We start from the raw sequence: 17913 nt of genomic DNA on the forward strand, positions 1-17913 counted from the left end.
TACAGCATTTTGCTATATTTAGAATAGGTAACTCTTTTGAAAGAATTATTAAATTCTATCTAATTACCCAAGGCAGTGGTATCATTGGCTCTGGAGAGGAGTACAAAGGAGAGAAAGAGACCTACTTTATCTCTACCATTTATACTTTGTAATTTGGCCCCGTGCATGTACATCTTATCTAAAAAATATATATACTGTAAAGAATAAATACAACTCTACTTCTTATAATATGACCAACCAGGTGCATGGTCAACCTAAAAATAAAATTACTAGGTAAAATATTAAAAAAACAAAACAAACAAAACCCTTGAACAAATCTGTTAGCTAGAAGAAAAGAAAGTTCATATCAGAAACTAAATGAGAGCAGGAACCCAGAGAGGTAGGTGGACTCTGAAACTGGCTTTTGCCCAAAGGCATTTCTCTAATTAAGTGAACCTAAGTGTTGGATTCACATAGCCTTATGGGGCTGAGGACAGAAGGCATATCCTCAGGTTTAGTTAAAATGAAGAGTCTAATAGTAGATCACCTTCAATAAAGTTAAGCTACTCTCAGTAGGAGAGCAAACTAAAAACAACCTTACCACCAGCTTTTTTAAGCCCCAGGAAATAACTCTGGTACTGAACTGAGGAGAAAAAAAATCTTCTGAGAATTTGTAACCAAAATCAAACTCTCCTGCATTGCAGCTGGAATTCACAGTATCTGGAAGTCACAGAAAACCTCAAGCTGAGGATTTAGTATTAGTCAATGACTTGTAGTGCCCCCTTTGTCTGTCAGAAGCAAATATAAATATTTTCTAGGGCTCTCCTTCATCTCAGTCATCAACAAATTTTCCACAGATAAAGTTCTGAGGGAAATGAGCAGTTACCTCATAGTAAACACTACACATGCAAGGGAACAAGGTGCCAGCAGAAGCAACTGATAGCAGGATTAGATACAGAATATAAAATAAGACTGTTTAATGTTTCAGTGAAGGAGAGACTTGGAAATGAATAAAGGTGTTGAAAAAAAAACAAGTTAACTAAAGAAGAACAAGCAGGAGATAAACACAGTTCAGGGTAGTGGTTACTTCTTGGGGGACGACGGGGATGTGATCAGAAAGGGGCACACTGGAAGCTTCTGAGGTGTGGTAACATTTCAGTTCTTAACCTGGGTGGTAGGTACATCAACATTTATTTGATTGTTTTTAAGTTATACATTTTCATATTCTCTTTTATGTATGCCAAAGTTAATAATAAAAAAGAAATATATACTAAAGTATGTAATGTGTAAAATCTAAGCTAGTCAATTTTTCTTAACCCCTATTTTATAATTCCCACAATCGTAGAGTATTCCAAATTATATGATGCAGCCATTTTTTTCTCCATGCTTCACAGCAAAAGTATTAGCTTTATGTTGTTAGTATTGTTTATCTTCCTTTTTTTCTACTTTGCAGGAAGATGAGAAGATGACGTGAATTTATGGAATCTAGGGTTTTTTTGAATTCTCAAACCATAACAAGTCAAAACAAGGATCAAGAAGATGAAATGCATGATGAAAGCTTTTTTTACCCCCACCTTTTCATGAGTGTTAATTTATTCATTCTTATGTTTAGATGTATGTGCATAAAGTATCTATTTTGTAATGTTCAACTTCTGTTATCATTTTGGTCAGCCTATAACTTATCTTCCTGTTGGTGTAAGCCTCTTTCAACCAAACAGCCATTAACTAAGCAAAAGCTGTTAACCTTTTAGCCAAATAAAATGTGTTGTGAAATATTTTTTCATTGGTTATCTTGTTGCTTACCAAGCTATCTTGTTTTGTTTTTAAACCATACAATATATGTGAACACACAGAAGATTTTAAAAGTTGCCTTCTGCCCTGGCCAGTTTCTGTCACGCTTCATTCTTATACTTTCAGAATTACCTGGTAGGTGTTGATTTCTGAATTCTTTCCATTATATGTAATCTGATGACTTGGCTGAGGGGCTTAACCTTTCAGGTTCTTTTAAATTTGGTTTTTATAACTTTCATTTCATTTTATTTTATTTTATTTTATTTTACTTTTTAGAGAGACAGCACGAGCTGGGGAGAGGGACAGAAGGGGAGAGAGAGAAAGAGAAAAAAATCTTAAGCAGACTCCACACTCAGCATAGAGCCCAACATGGGGCTCAATCCCACAACCGTGGCTGGGATCATGACCTGAGCTGAAATCAAAAGTCAGATGCTCAACTTACTGAGCCACCCAGGTGCCCCTTGTAACTTTATTTTAAAGATTGCTTACTACACCAGTAGTACAAAGTAATAAATCCTATTCATATCCGAGATCAGTGAACATAGCTTAGTGTATTCAAATGACTAGTCAAATTCTATTCTGCCTAGATAGAAAAGCTTGCTTACATAATATCTGACAACTAAAAGGGTGGACTTAGAAACCTACATTTTTAACAAACATTTCAGATAATTCTAGAGCAGACTGTCCTAGGATCAAACTTTGAGGAATTGCTGTAGGAGTATAAAATCTCACAGAACTTACTCATAACATCAACAATGTGGTTTGAATGGAGGCCTTATTAAAGGAACGGTTTACACAGTGTTTAAGAGCTTGGCACCTGGCAGTCTTTGTTCTCTTTCATGTACTCCTATTACTTGAAGACTTTGGACCTCCTAGAGTTAGTCTCCAGTCTTCTATTTTTGTTCCTATTGTTTCTTTCTATTTTTCTCCCTTCTATGAGACTTTTATTGCTGGTGGAATTTGGTCACAGTAAGAAACAATTCTCCTACTTCCAGATTATAAAGACATGTACCCACGGTTTCATTTTGATTTTACATTCAAATTTCTGATCCATGTGGATTTTTTCCTGTTATATGAGATATGAGTGCAGTTTCCACCTTTTTCCAAACGACTCCCCCATTAATTAGAAGGTCCATGTTTTCAGGGCACCTGGGTGGCTCGGTCGGTTCGGCATCCGACTTCGGCTCAGGTTGTGATCTCGCTGCTCGTGGGTTCAAGCCCCGCGTCGGGTTCTGTGCTGACAGCTCGGAGCCTGAAGCCTGCTTGGGATTCTGTGTCTCCCCCTCTCTCTGCCCCTCCCATGCTTGTGCTCTGTCTCTGTCTCTCAATAATAATAAATGTTAAAAAAAAAAAAATTAGTCCATGTTTTCCACTACTGGTTTGAAATGCCATTCTTTTTTATGTTGTATTTTCATGTGCACTTAAATTCATTTCTCAATTTTCTGTTCTTATAGTCTGTTCTTTTGTGTCTGTTTATTCCCTGCTACCGTGGTCTGTAGACTTTAGGGGGAGTTTTGAGATTTCCCTCCTAGAGCTTTTACATATTTCTTAATAAATTTCTGTCTAGTTATTTTGTCTTTCTTTTGGTAATATAAATGGGACCTTCCCTTTGATTCTCTCTCTTCTAATTATTATTTGCATATACCTTGATTATTGATTTCTGCATGTTAATTACTAAACTCTCACTGTTTATAGTATTTTCCAGACTGAAAACTAAGCGCTTTACCTCTTTTTTTTCTCCTTCCAAATCTTATGCCTTTCCTTGGTTTAATTGCATGGCTGCTACCTTAAGTAAAATGTTAAATGGTAGTGAGAATAATTATCCTTGTCTTCTTCCTGATTTTTATGGGAATGCCTCTGATATTACCCTATTAAGTAAGATGCTGGGTTTTGAGCTTGTTATATATAATTTATAATCACATTAAAGTATTTATCAATTATTTTGTTGAGTGCTTTCTTTAAAAATCACAAATGAGTGTTGAGTCTTTTGTCAAGTGACTTTTGGAATTGATAGAAATTGTGAGTTTAGGTCCAGCCAAGAGATAGAAACCACAATCATTTTATAAATTGTTAGCCCTATACTAGAGAACTAAACAAGAACTGAAAAGGCAAAAGGGACCACTGAAGTGTCAGAGGAAGTAACTAGGGGGGAGGTACCTTTTGGGGCTGGGGGAACAAAGAGAAAAGGATAGAATTATTGAAACTTAAAGGCTTAAAGGAAGAGTTTCAGGACTCTAGGGAAGGTATGCAACAAGTTGGTGCTGTTTCCCTGAATGACTATGACAACATTGGTCTGATAGTGTGGAAAAGTTGCAGACTGAGGCCATCTGTTGCTTCTGAAGTCAATTGTTCCCCAGCCATTTCTGTGATGATGCTGATGGGAACAAGAAGCAAACAGGAAGCAGCAAACTTTTTCCTCCTCCATACTTAACAGTTTGCTTCTATCTCCTATTGCCAGAGGCTGAAAGGGAGCCTGGCAAAGGAAAAATGTGGTTTGCAAAGACCTGACCTTAACAAACTAGAGTGAGATGTGGATTTAAAGCTAAAACATAGTAGGTTAATAATTAGCACAAAAATGGGTATATGATTATTCTTCTTAGGTATATTAATATGACAAACTATATTCACTAATTTGTTGATCCTGAAACATTCTTGTTTTCATGGAATAAAACTCAATTTTTAGTATGTTCCAGCTGTCGTCTCTTACCTCCAAGCCCACCTCCTTATAACTTGCTAAGTGATGCTGGAACTGTACAAATTACGTTTTTTCTTTGCTAGCTGACTTATTTTAGCTTCTGTCAAAAAGGGGTGATAGAAACAAAATCAGAAAGAAGGAAAAAGGACTTGTTTCTTCCTCCTTATTTGCTTGTTTTTCCTCTCAGCATTACCTCAGCAATGGTGATTCATTCAGGGGCAGCAGTTTGTTTGACACCAGTTGGTTTAGCATACCAACCTCACTATACCACCTTGGAGGTACCGACACTACTTGGGCTGTGACTCTTCACAGGCCTCAGGCCTAGCTCCTCAGGGAGACTCCCTCAGGCTCGAGGTGTTCTAGCCACCTGTGCCATGAGCCATCTTTGAGATCTGAGTTCCTACTCCTAGAAGACCTTTCCTAGCTCCTGAGGTATTAAACAGTGGCTGAGCAGTACCCTCTCAGTCTCCTAGGTTCTAGATTCTAATAATTCCAGCCTCTTCCTTTTATTATTCAGCTAGTTCCTGTGGTACATTGAGGGAGGGAATGCAAAATGACACGAACTTTATAGAAAAGATTTTGACAATATCCAGCAAAATTATGTAGTTATATACAATTATACAACCAAGTAGTCTCATTTTTAGGAAACTATAGTAAAATTCTCTTGAAAAAATACAAAAATTTCACTATGGTATGGTTTGTAATAACAAAAATGGAAAAAAGAAACAACCTAAGTAACATCACTCAAAAACCAACTGAAATGAATGAAAATAACTAAAAGGTTGGTGACAGAGATACCCAATCTTACAAAAGGCATTTTGAATTTGTATCTTTATTAAGGGTACACTCTAAGAATAAAAAGAACTATAATGAAATCAAACTTTCATTTACTAGTCTCACTGCTGCTAAAATATCAATGTGGCTATTATGAAATAGATCTAAGGACAGATTAAAACAATTAGATTTCAGAATCTTTCAGAAGTTTAGAATCTTTGGTTCCAGAATCAAACTCTGCAATCTTAAATTTTAATTAGAAATATTAGTGTGAACTCATGCTTTTTGCACTCTTTTAAAAATTATATATTTTCTAGCTCTGTCCACTAAAAATATCTAGAAACTGTAACTGACTAACAATGAGTACTTCTAGCATCTAGATTGTGGTTTCTAAATACTATTTCCCATCAGAGAAACTAGGGGTCTTTGGAGAAATGGCTGATTCCAAGTCTGGGACAGAATATAAACAAGGTGAGCCTGGGATGTCTTGTTCCAAAAAACAAGGACATTATTAAAAATGAATGTGACCATATCAAAATGACACGAGTTCGAATTTGAAGGTGTTTCCATTGCCCTAAGATGGGACAAACTGAACATTAGTAAAAGACTATTACTGATTAAAACACATTCTACAAAAAGTCACAAATTCATAATGATAACTCAAAAAAAAACCATTGGATGCTCTGAAAATTTGTAAGAGAAAGTAATAAAGATATATTTTGTGTGTGCATAGTCAATAGCCATAGTGGAGAGTGATAGTTCTTCTCTTCAAAAGAATTGCAGCTGAAGAATGTGGAAGAATGTTAGAATTAGGATGATTACTATTTTGCAACCTCCTAATAAAATAACTGCTTCAGACAGTGATCAGCAATGGATGGTGAAACCATGAGGTGAGATGTTGATGGAGAAATTCACAAAGAGAGAACACACTGAACCCACTGATCAATTTTAGCATCATTAAGAATGAGACAACCAAACATCCTAAGCCTCCTGATATGTTGCAATGTAAAGTGGATGGCACCACCTATGAAGTATTCTTATTCCCCCTCACCACCACCCCATAACTGAACTAGAATTTAATCAAGGTTCTAGATCCATAGGCACAGTATAGGTAATAAGTAGGATGGAAGAACAAATAACACCAAAAGAAGCAATCAGCCATTATAAAGTGTGGTTCATTCTATAGGACAATTGACTGGATGGACATGTTAATAACATTAAAAAGGGGGAGTGGGGCAGGGCACCTGGGTGGCTCAGTAGGTTAAGCTTCTGACATCCGCTCAGGTCATGATCTTGCAGTTAGTTTGAGCCCTGCATCAGGCTCTGCACTGACAGTGTGGAGCCTACTTTGGATTCTCTGTCTCTCTCTCTCTCTGCCCCTCCCCTGTGTTCTCTCTCTCTCTCTCTCTCTTTCTCTCTCGAATAAATTAACATTTTAAAAGTGGGGGAGTGGGTGAGGAGTCTGTTCTAGATTAAAACAAACTGAAGAGACAACAAATACACTGAATGGCCCTTGTTTGATTCAGAGAAAGCAAGTGTAAGAAGACACTGGGAAATTTGAGGATATTAAGGAAATAATTTGTTAGGTATAAAAATGGCAATTGGAGTAAGAAAATGTCTTTTTTAAAAATGTATACTAAAGCACATAGGGATAAAATACTGGCTTTGAAATACTCCACAAAAAGTGAATATTGCAAAATGTTGAACACTTCTTCTATTATTAGAGCTCAGTGAGTGGGGATGCTAGTTGTACTCTTCACTTTTATGTACAAACTTTGGAAGTGTTCAGAAAATTTTGTGTTCACATAAATAAAATGACATGGGAAAGTGTTCCAGGTATATGAAATGAAAACAAGTCTGGAAAATACCTAGTTTGGTTCTGAGTTTTTAAAAGGAGTTATAGGCAGATTTCAAAACTGTAAAAATTATACTGGTAAATTCTAAATTATAGGCTTACAGGTGATTTTATGTTGACGCTTTTAGGTATTTTCCAAGTTGCATTTTTAAAAAAAGCTTCCAAGATGTTCATATTTACCAGATACACTTTGTGGTTATTTACTAGATAAACTGTGAAGAGTGATAGAGCTTTAAAAAAAAAAAAAAAAGCCTATCCCCAAATCAAGGGAGCTCTTAATTTTAAAAATAAACATGAATAATTATTTCCGAAACTGAGATAAAGTTACAAAACCTTCGTTTTGTCCTTAAGTTCCTTTCCTGCAAAGCTGCATTGGGATTGTTTCTTTAGAACTGCACTAGGCGCGCTGGGAGCGTGGCGGGAGCAGTGGCAGAAGAAAACCGACTGTTGCGGACTTCACTTCCGGCTGGAAAGCCACTTAAAATGTGTTAACAGCGAAGGACTAGCGAAGAGACGCCGCAGGAGCTGCAGCACCTGCTGAGAGGTGGAGGGCGGGCGTGGTCGCGCAGCGCCCGGGCGTGGAGGGGAGGGGCCCGCCACCGATTTCGCAGCGGGCGGAGCGCTCGCGTGGCGTCCTGGTATCCGGGCGAGTTTTCCTCGCGAGGCGCACGGAACTTTCGGTCTTCCCCGGGTCTTTCTCCCTTGGGTTCGACTGCCCCGTGGGCTCCGGCAGCCGGGCCGGCGGCCCCTCCGCGGGCCCCGCCAGGCCAAACCCCGCCAGCATGGACCCCGCGGCGGAGCTGGTCGGCTACGTGAACGGCCGCGAGGTGAGCGCGCCGGACGCCGGCCTCTGGCCTGGAAGCGGCTTTGCCCGCCTCCGCCGCCACGCGCGGCAGGCCCGCGGCGTGCTTTCCAGACTGCCCTGGAGCTTCGGGCCCCACTTCCTCGTGTTCTTTTTCTCCCTCCTTGCAAGACGCCCGGGCTGACGACCGACCCCACCCCGTAGACGATAACGGAACGCCTTACGTAGACTAGGAGCGGTGTGTAGATGGCTGAGCCTCGGCTCCCCCGGGTGCGTTTGGATGGGTGGAGAGCCGGGCGGACAGATGTGGAAATTGTGATATGCTCAAGTCACAGCTAGTTCCTGGCAGAGCTGAACCAAAGCCGGGCTCTGGGAACTCGAAGGTCTTCACTGCGTCCGCTGCTGGCGCGGTGTGTGTCCTCTCAGAAAGCGGACTGGCCCTCTGAGTCTCTGGGAGAGATCCAGGCTGTGCCTGACGTTTGAGGTCAGCAAAGCCCGTAGGCATCCTTTAAAACACCCCCCACCCAGACGTGGCCACGGACTCTATTCACCTTTAATGTCCCAGCGTATTGACACCACTTTCTAAGGGAGAAACTGAGGCAGGAAACCAACCCAGGGTGGTGCTGCCTGCCTTTCCACAGTGCCAGCACCTTTCAACCACCTATGATCCCTGCTTCGGGGTCCAGGATAGCCCCAACGCTTTTACCTGTGCACGAGGGACACACCCAGAAGCTAGGGTCAAACATCAAGGCCTCTTGCTGGTGAGGCCTGTCTTAAGGCCCTGAGCTTATTTTTTTGCATCTGTGGTCTTGTATTATTTTTCTTAAATAGGACCCCTCCCCAAATTGTAATTTCTAGGTTCCAGAAAACCTTCCTCTGACTCTGAGTTCCACACTGGATAACACGAGCTTGTTATTCCTGATATGTAATGGGAGCTGTTAGGCTCTCAGAGGACTACTATGAGAGTAAAAACTGCCAGTCGGGTTTGTTAGCATTATGCCATTTTTTTCTTTGCATAACTTAATGGCATAGCAAACAAAACTCTGGCGTGATTATTTAAACAAACAAGGATTCAGTTTCATCTCTCTTACTGAGATGCCCTGAACTCTTAGAGCCCCAGTTCCTCTGTTAAAAGGGGATAATACTACTTAGGTCACAGAGTGATAATGAGTATTTAATTTGCTTATTTGTTAAGGTCTACTCACTGAGTTCCAGTGTTCTCAGGGGATGCAGCAGAGCACAGAAATGACAAAGTCCCTGCTTGCATAGAGTTTACGTTGTGATAGGGTGGCACACAGTAAGCATATGAGTAAATGGAAATGTATAATGTCAGGCAGTGGTAAGTGCTAGGGTAGAACATAAAACAAAGTGAAGGGACAGGAGCTGATATTTTAAGTGAGATGGATGTTTAGGTCTCTCTGAAAGGATGACATTTATTTGAGCAGTGACAAGTATGAAGTTAGGAGCAAACATCTGGGGGAAAGAGTATCCCAGATGGAAGGAATAGGGATGCAAAGATCCTCAGATATGGGGATTTCTGCATGCCAAAGGATAGCAAGGAGGGTGGTGGGGCTGGAGATGTGGCCAGGGGCCAGATTGCTAGGGCTTTGTAGGTGATGGTAAGTAAGAGTTTTGGTTAAATGAGGAAATAGGTTTTTGAGTCTAGCTTCTTCCCCATCCTCTCTCCCCTGCCCCTAAACAAACTAGTGGGATTTTTAACATAATGGCTAACAACAGTTTGTGTGCTATTAATTTTTAAAAATAGATAAGCTGGTTCTTATCTATGGGCTCATTTTTATCTATCAAAACTCCTGTGATCATTTGGAAAGTACACTCTAAAGATGTCGATTCAATTTTTAAAAGATACCCTTTTAAAAGAAATTATGCCATTCTTTCCCTTTCTTTCTCCTCCCTTCCAAATTCTGTTAAGTGTATGTGTGTCAGTCCTGGCAGGCAAGCCTGATTGCCACGTAGATAGAAGAAAGTTTCTGGTTCAGAGGATGAGAGGCTGTTGAGAAAAGTGAGAGAAACCACTGAGGAAGAGGAGTCTTAAAGTCAAACATGACCTCTGGGATTAAAAACTTGCCTCTGAGGTCCTGTGCCTATCTTTCTTTATTTTTATTTTTTGAGAGCGAGAGAAAGAGAGGGTGGGGGAGAGGGGCAGAGGGGGAGAGAGAGAATCTTAAGCAGGCTCCACACTCAGCATGGAGTGTGATGTGGGGCTTGATCCCACAATCCTGGGATCATGACTTGAGCTGAAATCAAGAGTCCGATACTGAACCAACTGAGCCACCCACGCACCCCACCTGCCCCCTTTTTTTAGTTGAATTTTTTGGGTTCTTTTGATGTTGAGTTGTATTAACTTCTTTATATATTTTGGATATCAACCCCTTATCAGATGTATCATTTGCAGATGTCTTCTCTCATTTACTCAGCTGCCTTTTTGTTTTGCTGATGGTTTCCTTTGCTGTGCAAAAGCTTTTTTTGTTATGTTATAGTCTCAATAGTGTGTTTTTGCTTTTGTTTTCCTTACCTAAGGACATTCTAGAATAATGCTGCTGAGACAGATGTCCAAAAAATCACAGCCTATGTTTTCTTCTAGGAGTTTTATAGTTTCAGGTTTTGCATTTAGGTCTTTAATCCATTTTGAGTTTATTTTTGTGTATGTTATAAGAAAGTGGTCCAGTTTCATTCTTTTGCATGTAGCTGTCCAGTTTTCCCAACACCATTTGTTGAAGAGACTGTCTTTTCCCTATTGTATATTCCTGTCCACTTTCTCCTAGTTTCATTGACCATATAAGCATGAGTTTATTTCTGGGCTCTCTATCCTGTTCTGTTGATTTATGTGTCTGTTTAGTGCCAGTACCTTCCTGTTTTGATTGCTATACCTTTGTGGTATATCTTGAAATCTTGGATTATTATGCGTCCAGCTTTGTTCTTTTTTCTCAAGATTGCTTTGGTTATTTTGAAATAAGTCAGAGAAAGACAAATGCCATGTGGCATTTTTTTAAAAAGCAAACAAATGGAATTGTAAATATAGAGGAGAAACTGGTGGTTGCCAGAGAGGAAGGGGTTGAAGGGATGGGCAAAATAGGTGAAGGGGATTAAGTACAGACTTCTAGTTAAAAAAATAAGCAAGTTACAGGGATGAATAAGCACAGCATAGGCAATATAGTCAATAACATTTTAATAATGTTATATAGTGACAGATGGTGACCACACTTACCTTGGTGAACATTGAGTAATGTATAGAATTGTATGGAAGCCAGTTAGGAGACTCTAGATAATGTGATTGGCCTCCAATCTGTGCTTTTTGCAAAACCCCCTCAGGTCATCAAAAGATGTCAGGCAGGGTCTAAGGCCATCCAGAGGGAAGACCAGTGCATATTGGTCAGACATCTAGTGGCAGAGAGATTTCTTAAATCTTACTCAGGGACCCCCAGAACAGGTGACCCCCTTAACATAGAGTTTGAGGGAGGAAGAAACCATGAATAAATTATACTCCAGACACAATTCTCTAACACAGGTCAGGAACTGAAGCATGTTATTCTGTGAGGCAGTGAGACATAGAGATCAAAAGTGTGGGCTTTTGGAGCAAGTCATGGTTGAGTCCTGTACTCTCTGCTCTGCTGCTTGATAGCTCTGTGACCTCAGGTGAGTTGCTTTATATCCCTGAGCTTAGCTTTCCCCTCTGCAAAATGGGGCTAATAACAGTAACTTCTCCCATGGAATTGAGGTGAAGATTAAATTCCACGGAGAGTGGTTAACAAGGTGATTGGCACACAGTAAATGCCCAATATGTAAAAACGATTGTTAATATCCACACCAGAAAATAACCTGCTTCACATGCAGAGCCAGACCTGCCTGGAAATGCCAAGGGGGCTGAAAAGTAGTCATTGAGCATTACTTGCTCAACATAATGTTGAATCTTGATATTCATATGGGAATCTGGAAAGAGCTGTCCATTAGCTAGTCTTTCTTTGGGTTCTTGGTCTGCAGAGCTGAGAGAGAAACTTTCTGGGGTGGCTGTAATGATTCAGAGAAAAGTGAAGGGGTGAAGGTGACTTAGGGAGAACCAACAATTGCAATGAATTTTAAAACCACCAGAAGCTCAGGCAAAAGTGTCTGCACTACCTGTCCCTTTGGCCGCCTTCTCTGTTGTAAGGAGGTTGCTGGGGGTTATTGTTCTTCTCAACTGTGTCCCACGGCATACATCTCTTTCTTCCCTCTCCTTGTACCTCTCTTTCCCTTTCTTAGTTTCCATTCCTTCACTACTTTCTCGCCCCTCCTCATCTTTCTCTTTCTTCTTTCTGCCTCTGTCTTGGATGTGGCCAAGACCCCTCAGGCACTAGTCACTGGCCCTGCACAGAGGAACGTAATTTCTCAGTCTTTGCAATATGAACTTTAAATCTCACAAAGGGCTGCTGGAGCCACAGAAGGGCAGACTCTGCCCTTGTAATGCTCAAGGCGGTACTAAGCTGGGAACACGGAATAACCCTGATCCAAGAACTGGTATTATCTCCCCAAACCAGAGTCAGTGAGAGTAACTCTGTTGCTTGTTCCCTCTCCACCCCCTAGCCACCGGCTTGGTCCTGACCTCACTGTTTCACTCCAAGGCCTTCCATGCCATATCTCTGCTCCTATTTCCCTCCTCCAAATAGATCATCCACCAAATCAAGAAAAATAAACACATTTCAAGCCAATGGCACTTTGAGCCAGACTCCAATCTCTTGAGACGTCTCTTAGAACATGTACCCAAACAAGCAAGGCCTGATTCTTCCATTGATTCCTTCCAAAAATCTACAAATATCCCTCAAGCCTAGTCTACTAAGCCACCCAGATCCTGTTTCTCCATTAAAATTGGGCTTCTGTAAAATTTATCATCATATCTATTATTTAGGATTAGTTGAAAATGGCACAAACTCAAAACTAACAGTGGTTCAAACAAGATACATGTCATTTTTACTTTACATAAAGGGATGTCTTGGGGCTGGTCCAGAAGCTTCATTATGTCATCTGAGACCCAAGCGTCTTCTCTCTTTTTCCTCTGTGGCCATTAATATGTTGCCTATGGTCTAAGGTAGCTACTGGAGTTCTAGCCATTTCATCCCTTTTCTACGCAGCAGGAAGGAAGAAAGGAAAATGCATGCTGGAATACCCAACAGTTTCTACCACCATTTTTGGCACTTCTCTGTTTCTCTTTCTTTTCTTCTGTTCAGATGCCTCAAGACTGTGAGAAATCCTTCCTCATTCCTGAGCGTTCTCATAGCAAATTGTATACATCGTGATCATTTATTAAAGTTAATTAACATTTATTACATCCCTATGATATATCCCCAACACCTAGCCCAGTGTTTGACACAAAGAAGATTAACAGAAAGTGGTGTCTCTTAGGGTCAAGAGAGGCTTATGTGTTCACAAATGATTATGATGCAGGGTACATTTCTGTCACTCAGTTCCAATGTGTGGGTAGTTGTCCCCCACACCACCAAGTAATTCCTTGACTCAGGGAATATAATATAAACTCCCTGAGTTTATAATTTGACTCAGTTCTTACACTGTCCACCCAGAGATAACATCAGGTTCCATTAAGGGCTTAGCCCCACAAGAATGCACCTCCCTGTACCTCCAATGCTAATTACAAGTCCAGATTGTTACCTATACATCTGACTGACTGGGTGTAAATCAGATTTCCACAGCCCCCTCCTTGGGTTTGATCAATTTGCTAGAGTGGCTTATAGAACTCAGGTAACCAGTTTACTAGATTACTGGTTTATTACAAAGGTATTAAAGGATATGAATCAACAGCCAGATGAAGACATAGGATGAGGTCCAAAACAAAGGAGTTTCTGACCCCATGGTGGTGTAGCCTGGCACAGGTGGCATATGGATGTGTTCTGGTTCACCAACCTGGAGGCTTCCTGGAAGCTCTCTAAGCCCAGTCCTTTTGGGCTTTTAGGGAGGCTTCATTATACTGGCATGACTAATTAAATCATTGGCCATTGGAAATTGATTTAACTTGCAGCCCCTCTCCCCTTTCTGGGAGTTAGGGTACAGGACTGAAAGTTCCAACCCTTTTGATCACATGGTTGGTGTATCTGGCAACCAGCCCCCATTAAGTTCATCCCCAAGGTTACAGTATTAACAAGGACACCCTGATCTTGGTCAAGACCTAGGAAATTCCTGGGATTTTAGAGGAGTTATGTGCCAGGAACAGTGGGTGAAGACAATATGTATTCCTAATTATAAGTCACAATGTCACATGGGGTACAAAGTTCTATTACAAATATGTGGACATTGGCCGTGATAGCACAGAGGAAGCTGGTTACTTGGAGAAGAGAATGGAAAGGTATATGAGATGGCAGCACCCCCATAGTAGAGAACATTTGAGCAGGGCTTTGAATGACATGCAAAATTCTGCCAAGTAAAGAAGACAGGACTTTTCAGGAGTCCTATATGCAAATGTAGTGTAAGGTGAAAGTCCTGATGGTGTAGCCAATTCTTGCAGGTGACCAGAGTTCAAGATACATGGGTTGAATGGCAGGAGAAGATGGGCAGTTTATCAAAAAGTCTTGTAGGCTATGCCAAGGAGTTTGGATTTCTTCTTGTATTCCAGGAACTCTGATTATAAATTTCCCTAAGACCCATTCAGTGTGCTTATTTATGAAGCACATTTTCTTGTACTTTCTCCCGGAAATTCTGATTCCATAAGGATTTCATTTTAATAGGCACCCTGAGTGATTCAGAAATCCTCAGCATGGTAGTTTGGTGGCCACAAGCCAGTGTTGAATTAAAGCAGATACAGATGATGATCAGACTTGAATTAAAGCAGATAATAGATGATTATCAGACTTGGATTTTAGTGATAGAAAGGGTGGCATTGTGGATGTCAAGAATGGAAGCAGGAGACATGTTAGGCAGCTCTGATAATTGTTCAGGTAAGACTTAGTAAGTGTTGATTCTGAGGAGTGACAGTAGAAGTGAAGGGAGTTTAGAGAATCAGTTTGGAAGTGTGAGTGACAGGACCTGGTGACATTGATTGTGGTAGATTGAAAAATAAAAAGTTGAAAATAGCTCAGGTTTTTAAGCTTGAATGACTTAGCAGGTGTTGGGGCTATTAAACAAGTTAGTGAAAAGAAGGGAAAGAATAAGTTTGGGAAATAAAAAGTTTCATTTGAGGGCTTATTAAGTTGGGGATACCTGGAGGGGGTGCTTCATTTTTCTTTGTATTACAGTATGGGTATGTGTACCCAAGCCAACACACAGACAATCACACCTCTTGTTATATTGCACATTCCTCTGGGGCACAGATATGACCTTGGTATTTGGCATATGCTTCACTTTCCCTGGCATATAGCCACTTAGAATTGAAGGTGAGGAGGCATTCATTAGAATAAGCATATGTCCCCTCCTCACCTACTTTCCCAAATGGTAGCATGGTGAAAGATGATCTCTACTTCCGAGATGTGAGGGAAATCATGATGCTCTTTGTTCTGTGAATCTAAAAGAAATCCAAAGTTTTAATCAAAAAAGAGAAAACATGAACACTTTGGGAAACAATCAGTTATGACATTTCAATCATGCCATCCCTTGGGTGCTGCTGTTCTCTTGCTGAGCTGCTAGGCTACCCACACAAACTTGCTTCTTAAGTGTGTCCTTGTTTGCACATCTTTGTATTAGTTGGCATACATATTTTCTCTTGTTTCTTTGATTTGGGGTCATGGTTGATCATGTTCTCTTTCTTTTTTTTTTTTTTTAAACGTTTTTTATTTATTTTTGGGACAGAGAGAGACAGAGCATGAACGGGGGAGGGGCAGAGAGAGAGGGAGACACAGAAGCGGAGGGGCAGAGAGAGAGGGAGACACAGAATCGGAAACAGGCTCCAGGCTCCGAGCCATCAGCCCAGAGCCTGAGGCGGGGCTCGAACTCACGGACCGCGAGATCGTGACCTGGCTGAAGTCGGACGCTTAACCGACTGCGCCACCCAGGCGCCCCAATCATGTTCTCTTTCTGAAAACAGAAAGAAATCTTATTTCCCTAGAAATCAAAGTGCAGCGGTCTCTTGGCCAGTTACCCTCCATGTTGAAGGAGGTCTGTGAAACACATTCTCATGGCTGTCATGAAAAATCTTTGAACACGATAAACAAGCTTTTTTTTTTTTTTATAATTATATAAGATCTCAGAGGCTATTCTATTCCAGAAGCCACCCCCTACCTCTTTTTTCCCTATTCTGTTCTACTAATATCTTTTCCCTGACCTGCCTCAGACTTTCCAGGAGAAGCTGGACAGGAGTCACTTTAGTTCCTGTTGGCAGAAACAACTACTGCCTTAGAAAACAGTGATAAGTCAGGACCAAGGACAGTGGCGAAGTGGTGGTGGGTTCCAGATTTAGGCTCCATGCTTATAAGAGATGATTTGTATATCACAGGTGTTCCATAAGCATTAAATCAAATTGAAAATATGAGTAGAAGGATTAATGTGCATTTCCATTAAATTAGCATGAGCTAGCCAATGTGAATATCATACTAGCTCTCTCAGCTTTATGTACAAAACTCTTACTTTCCTTCTGGTGCAAGTGATAGAAAAAAAAACACTGATCCTGAAACAATGCTGTTACCATATCTGAGGAGGAATCACATCCTTTTCTTTGCTTTGAGTGTGTGCATGTGTGTGTATAGTGCTGATATCCTCATCAGGTGATATTTCAAATATCTTCTTAGAACCACACAGAGTCATATTTCCTACTAGTATGGTTTTATGTTCTTTAAGAAAGTCCTACATTTTAGTTTTGTAGGCAATGCACAATTGTGGCTGTCAGAAGAACCAAATTCTTTCTAATCTCTGTTTTGGCACTAAACACATTATATAAAATGAAGGAACTAGCAATGGGAATGAAAGCAAATCTTAAAAGGTCTTAACTTAGCATCCTTTAGAATTAAGAGTCACAATATTGACATTCTGTCTTCAAGAACTAATCATCATGCCCATTAGGAAAAAAGAGCACATAAATCTCCTAAAATGAAAGTAAAAGAGCCATGGAGAAATTAAACCCCAAAAATGTTACCTTAGAAAAACTTACTAAATAAAAGTCATGTAAGGAATGGATTCTTAGCCTGCTATCCATGAAGTCCAGTGGGCTTCCAGATGTCTGTAGACCCCAGTAAACTATATGCAGAATTATGTGACAATGGATATTTGTACATTTTCATTCCCCTTAGAGAGAGTGAAATTTCCCAAAGAGTACAAAACTCAAAAGACATCAGTAACTATCTTCTAGAAATCATTCTAGATCTTTGGACGTAAAAACAGTGAACACTGATTTCCTGGTTATCCGTGGTACTAATGTGTAATATTTAAGATTTTGTTCACTTGTGGGTGACAGAAAATCTCAAATAGCAGTAAATAAGATAGAAGATAGAAGTTTATTACTTTCTCATTGTGTTAGTTTCAGTTCTCTTGGAAGGAGACACCAGAAATGGGATTAAATGTACAAGGATTTTATTAGGAGAAATACCTGAATGAAAAATAATGAGGGAGCTAGAGAAGCTCAGGGAGACAGACTGTAATGCAAGTGCCGCCTGTGAAGAGGAGAGGGCAAGGAGGCTGACTGGGAGGGTCTAAGGCTGCTGTGCAGTCTCAAGCACATTCATCAAAGCCATTGGGGGTGGTTGACAGGGACTCCCATGTCTCTCCAAAACCACTAGTGGGGAGCAACCCATGAGAGTCATGGCCTCAATGTAAACCTAGGTGATAGAAATCAAAGTGCAGCGGTCTCTTGGTCAGTTACCCTCCATGTTGAAGGAGGTCTGTGAAACACATTCTCATGGCTGTCATGCTTGTATAACAGAATCCCAAAGGTAAGTGGATCAGAGCTAGTAAAGCAGTGTCTCAACCCTATTAGGCAGCCAAGCTCCTTGTGTGTTGCTGCCTCACCCTCTCCAGCATGCAGCTTTCTCCTCATGGGCAGAGATGACTAATAGAAGTGTAGCCATTATATCTGAATTCCAGAAAATGAAG

The 17913-nt window shown here is 40.6% G+C and overlaps 2 protein-coding genes across 7 annotated transcripts in view; both read left to right on the forward strand.

The window, feature by feature from the left end:
• Window positions 1-1754, forward strand: part of SGO2 (shugoshin 2) — a 68258-nt gene extending 66504 nt beyond the window's left edge. For all 6 annotated transcript variants that reach the window (XM_042995022.1, XM_042995025.1, XM_042995024.1 and 3 more), the window contains one exon: window positions 1433-1754. In XM_042995022.1, the coding sequence (XP_042850956.1) occupies window positions 1433-1448 (16 nt within the window). In that variant the 3' untranslated portion in view covers window positions 1449-1754. The remainder of the gene's footprint in view (window positions 1-1432) is intronic.
• Window positions 1755-15332: 13578 nt separating this feature from the next.
• The window catches only part of LOC102949513 (aldehyde oxidase), an 88927-nt gene continuing 86346 nt past the window's right edge, over window positions 15333-17913 (forward strand). Inside the window, 2 exon segments of the mRNA XM_042993908.1 lie at window positions 15333-15362; window positions 16426-16529. Coding sequence (XP_042849842.1) covers window positions 15333-15362; window positions 16426-16529 — 134 coding nt within the window.

Source organism: Panthera tigris, chromosome C1 (genome assembly GCF_018350195.1).
Source record: "Panthera tigris isolate Pti1 chromosome C1, P.tigris_Pti1_mat1.1, whole genome shotgun sequence".
NCBI classification, from domain to species: Eukaryota; Metazoa; Chordata; class Mammalia; order Carnivora; family Felidae; genus Panthera; species Panthera tigris.